Source organism: Hyaena hyaena, unplaced genomic scaffold (genome assembly GCF_003009895.1).
Source record: "Hyaena hyaena isolate Hyena2069 unplaced genomic scaffold, ASM300989v1 scaffold_872, whole genome shotgun sequence".
NCBI classification, from domain to species: Eukaryota; Metazoa; Chordata; class Mammalia; order Carnivora; family Hyaenidae; genus Hyaena; species Hyaena hyaena.
Window position 1 is genome coordinate 224,393 of NW_024081506.1, and position 5,356 is coordinate 229,748.

Consider the following 5,356-nt stretch of genomic DNA (forward strand, 5'->3'; position numbering starts at 1 on the left):
ACTATAAATTATTTAAAATGGCTTTATATTATGAAAATGCCTATTTCGGGCATAGATGGTAAAGAGAAGTAAATTAAACTATTATCTTAAAGTTAATAATTAAAATCAGTAAGAGTGCCTAAAATAAACCCAGATTTTTGAGTCTTGTGCTTTATGTGTATAAATTAGATGATATGTTTTTATGTGTCATTTTTCTCAGCTTATCACTATGATTTTACGGAGATATAAAAATGTGACTATATTCATTTTCTACAATGAACTATATAAAAATTACATCTTGAATTATTCTTTGAGAATATTCCAAGTTATGGGGCACCTGCGTGGCTCAGTGGGTTGAGCACCCGACTTCAGCTCAGGTCATGATTTCATGGTTCATGAGTTCAAGCTCCACATCAGGTTCACTGCTGTCAGCCTGTCAGTGTGGAACCTGCTTAAGATCCTCTGTAGCTCTCTCTCTGCACCTCCCCCACTTGCTCTCTCCCACACAAAAAATTTTTTAAAAATTAAAAAATAGAATATTCTGAGTTATGAAACAATATTGTCTATATTTTGTGGATAAAACATAAATTTAATTCTTAGGATTATATTGGAGGCATTCATTCTCTCTATTGATCCCTTATAAATTTGTGCATTATAATTATATTAAAGTATACACTTTTTTCTCTATTTAACCACTATATTTTCCTTATTTCACTTATTGGATTGGGAGGGGAAGAAGGTAGAGAAGAGGGGAAGATACAGGAAAAGGGATTTTTAGAGTTTTTGAATAAATATGTATTTATAGTTTTCTTAATATTGGAAAATATTAAAACTAAATGAAAAATATTTATCAGAGTTTGATTTATAAAGCCAGTATAATAGGCACATTTAAAATCTGTCCAATGAGAAAAAAAAAAATCACCTTTTGTTGTGTATTAATAGAGCCCTGGGCATCTTTGGGCAATATTCACATCAAATTCATTTCTGGATACTTGGAGTTAAGAGGATGAGAAGGGTATAAATATCATAAGAATATGATCATCTCTTACAAGACTAAAGCTAAGCCCAGCATTTATGGGTACAAAATTAAAGATATGTGAGTTAGGATGAAGGCAGCCCAGAGTAATGGAATAACAAATGCAATTTCACTAAAAAGACAAAGCTTGAATTCCAAATTGGCTTATTATATAATAGAGACTTACAAATTAATTATTTAGGGAAATCTGAGCTTTAACTTGCTCTTCTCAAAAAGCAGAAAATGGATTTTCAAGTTTCTTAAGTATTAAATATGTTAATGATAAGCAGATATTTTGATGATTATTAAATTTATTGAATAACTATAATTTGCTGAATGCCATCTCAATTAGATAAAAATGACCCTAGAAAATGTGAATGCTACAAATGAGGTTCTGAGGTCTTTCACAGGAATGTTCAGCTCGCAAATCTTAGACCTGGAATTTATGCCAGAACTGACCACCATCAGATTGAGAGACACTTAGAGGATATTAAACTCATTTTTTTTAAAACATAAAACTCATAAATTAAAGAATAATAGTACAGTTTCCTATTTTATCTACATTTTAGCTATTGTTTCCTCATGTTCACATTTTTATAAAAACATTAAACTGTCAGATGGGGTGTAACTGAATTTAATCTTTATTGGATATAATAACCTTTAAAGCAACTAAATTTTTAAAATTCTATTTAACTATTAAGCTTGCTTAGCAGGCACAGTACCAAATAACTGATTCCCAAAGAGCTGATCTGGTCTCATAACAGAAGTGATAACTTACATTCAGGATATAGTTTTTTTTTTTAAATCCCAAAGTATGCTGCATGGGAACTTACTCATAATTACTATAAATATTAGAAATAGGTATATAGCACTTAGTTCTACAAAAAGAGTTAGAAAAAATGTATCTAAAAAATTTATTCTTCCTAAAGTAAATGCACTCGCTTATTTACGTTTATTTATGATGCCGTAATAAGTAAATACTGAAAGAAAGTCAACCTGCATGAAAATACTAGTTTCTGCTTTACTGTGTCTTCATTATGACCCTTAAATTTAAAAGAGTCATATCTAATGTATATAAAATTACCTGCATTCAAGTTGTTAATAAATATTAAGGTCAGTGGTTTGGGGATGAGTAAATTGGTAAAACCTAACCTGAACTTAATAAGATTTACTTGACTTAATGTGTTGTATTCTCCTCTTGGTCATACTGGAGAAAAAAAAAAATGGAAAGAAGGGCTCTTTCCAACTGAGTAATGGAGCACCTGCCCTGCTGACTATTTTATTGACGCGGTCATACTTACATAAAGCAATGTATAAACAAATGCTGCTTTGTCTGGTATGCTACTTCTTTTTACAGAGATTACCTGGGATTATGAGTTTTGCTTGTAAACATTTCACTCTAATTTAGCTAAGCGCCCTGGAATGTGACATTTACTGAAAATCTGGATAAAATATTTAATGGATCAATACATGTTTACAAGTATTGCCGCATTAACCATCCCTCAAAACAAAAGAAGATTGCATGATGTCTCTTAAATATGCACATAGGGAAAAAAATAATTGGCAAGATGTAGTTATGACTTTAGTATTTACTTTTAGAATTCATTTATTACATAACATTTTTAATATACTATTTTAATGAGTATTTTATATTACTGAAAACTTTTAAAATTACATTAAAACAAAAAATACTTGCTGATATACAGGAAAATGCAAATTGAAAGCACTTCAGAGGAACAGCATGCAACAGAAGGAAATATTAAGCTGCCTTCTACTGTTCAAAATTGCAATATAAAAATTAGCTGGGTACCAAATAAATACAAGACACTGCATGTAACATACAACATAAAGACTTGAATAAGATACTGTACTTGCCCCTAACAGTTTTCTAAGAAAGCATTTCTCTAAAAAAATAATTTGTAACACGTTCATATTTTATGTTACCTTTGTAATATGTTAAAATCCATATTTACAATGAATGAATCTTTTTATAGGATGGCTTCAATCAACACATTGTTACGAACTGAATTGTGTTCTTGTAAATTCATACGTTGAATTCTCAACCACCATTACCTCTGAATGTAACCTAATTTGGAGACAGGGCCTTTAGAGAAGTTATTAAGGTTAAATGAGATCATATGGGTGGGCACTAGTTCATGTTACTGTATTTGGAGATTGGGTCTTCAAAGGGGTGATTAAGTGATAGAGCCTAGAGGGTAGGATCCTAATTCAATAGGACTGGTGTGCTTCCGAGTAGAGAGAGAGAAGGCAAATATGTGGAAGAAGAGAAAAGGCTATGTGAGAACATTTAAGTTATACTCTCTTAGCAAATTTCAATAATACAATACAGAGTTACCTACTATAATCATCAGGTTTTACATTAGATGCTCAGGCCTTAATCCTATCACTGAAAAAGATAAATGCATCACACGATGGATGTGTTAATTAACTAGATGAGGAATCCTTTGACAATGTATACCAAATCATCATAATATATGCTTTAAATATCATACAATTTTGTCAATTATATCTCAATAAAGCTGAAGGGGAAAAAATGTCTGTATGAGGACACAGCAAGAAGACAGCCACCTGGAAGTAAAGGAAAGAGACTTCAGGAAAATCAAAGACAACCAACACCTTGAATTTGGACTTCTAGCCTCCAGAACTATAAAAAATACATTTCTGTTCAATCCATCCAGTTAGGTATTTTGTTATGGTATCCTTATGAACTAATAGGCAGTTGTATTATTTTTAGTGTGAATAATTGTAATATACACATAAACGGAATGAATACAACAGAAAAATGAAATTCTCATGTATCTACCACAATGAAGATCAACAATGATCAACAATGATTATGGGAAGCTATGTTTCATCTTCACCGTCATTTAAGTTCTCCCTATTCGTTTTACTTAGAGAGCATTGCAGACATCACAACATAACTTAATTTCTATTTTTTAAAGTATATATATCTAAAAATAAGAACTTTTTAAAAATAGATTCTATTTTTAGATAAATTTTATATTTACAGAAAATATATGAGAAAATAATAAAGTTCTCATATATCCCCTTGCCCTCTGCACCCCCTATTACTAACATCTTACACTAGAAAAGTATTAAAAATAAGGGCTCTTTAAGAAGATATAACTATAGCACCATAGTCACACTTCCAATTACCAACAATACTGAATACCTTTTAAAAATCTGTACCACCTCTTCCCTTTTGCGGCCATCGCTGGAGCTGCAGCGGCCAACATGAAGTTCAATCCGTTTGTGACCTCTGACCGGAGCAAGAACCGCAAAAGGCACTTCAATGCCCCTTCCCACATTCGCAGGAAGATTATGTCCTCCCCTCTTTCCAAAGAGCTGCGTCAGAAGTACAACGTTCGCTCCATGCCCATCCGGAAGGATGACGAAGTACAGTTGGTGCGGAGACACTACAAAGGTCAGCAGATTGGCAAAGTAGTCCAGGTTTACAGGAAGAAATACATCATCTACATTGAACGGGTACAGCGAGAGAAGGCGAATGGCACCACCGTCCACGTGGGCATCCACCCCGGCAAGGTGGTTATCACCAGACTAAAACTGGACAAAGACCGCAAAAAGATCCTCGAACGGAAAGCCAAATCTCGCCAATTAGGAAAGGAAAAGGGCAAACATAAGGAAGAAACACTTGAGAAGATGCAGGAATAAAGTAATCTTACGTACGACGTGAAATAAAACACTGTTAAAATGAAAAAAAAAAAAAATCTATACCAAAGATGCAACCAGTTTTTCCAGTAAATATTCTTAGAAAGTAATCCAAACTTCAATCAGCATAAGAAATAAATTCTATGAAGTAAAAAAATGTAAGTTTGTTTACTCATTGAATAACTAATGCTCTACTAAAATACTGTTTCAAATGTTGAGGGTTAATTAAGTAAGTAAGGGATGGGCCAACTATGACTCTTCAACCAAATTCAGTCCATGGCCTGTTTGTGGAAATAAAACATGATTATATATTATTGTATACTGCATATTATCATATCACATCTGTGCTCATTCATTTATTATGGCTATGCCTATGGTTATGTTGACACTAACAAAGTGTTTACTAGTTATAGCAAGGAGCTCCCAACCTGCAGTCAAAAATGTTTACTCAGTCCTTTTACAGGAAAAATTTGCCAAAACCTGAAATAGACTGTTAATAAAGTCAGTTGGAGACTCCACCATTATAAATTCAAAAAAGAATTCTTTCCTATTTCAAGAGAACTTCAGTTAACAAATGTTTCATTAATGTAGCTCTCCAATGTGAGGCCACATTTTCATTTTTCTCTTTTTCTTCAAATTTAAACTCTGATTCAGATTTATATTGGGAATAAT

The 5,356-nt window shown here is 32.5% G+C and overlaps 1 protein-coding gene across 1 annotated transcript; it reads left to right on the top strand.

The window, feature by feature from the left end:
* The first annotated feature begins 4,196 nt into the window (after nucleotides 1-4,196).
* LOC120222409 (60S ribosomal protein L26-like) lies at nucleotides 4,197-4,735 on the top strand. The gene has a single exon (XM_039220224.1). The coding sequence runs from the start codon at nucleotides 4,250-4,252 to the stop codon at nucleotides 4,685-4,687; it is 438 nt and encodes a 145-aa protein (XP_039076155.1). The 5' UTR covers nucleotides 4,197-4,249; the 3' UTR covers nucleotides 4,688-4,735.
* Nucleotides 4,736-5,356: the final 621 nt, after the last annotated feature.

Excerpts from the sequence above, each read along its gene's own strand:
- LOC120222409 (XM_039220224.1), top strand. The coding sequence starts at position 4,250 with ATGAAGTTCAATCCGTTTGTGACCTCTGACCGGAGCAAGAACCGCAAA.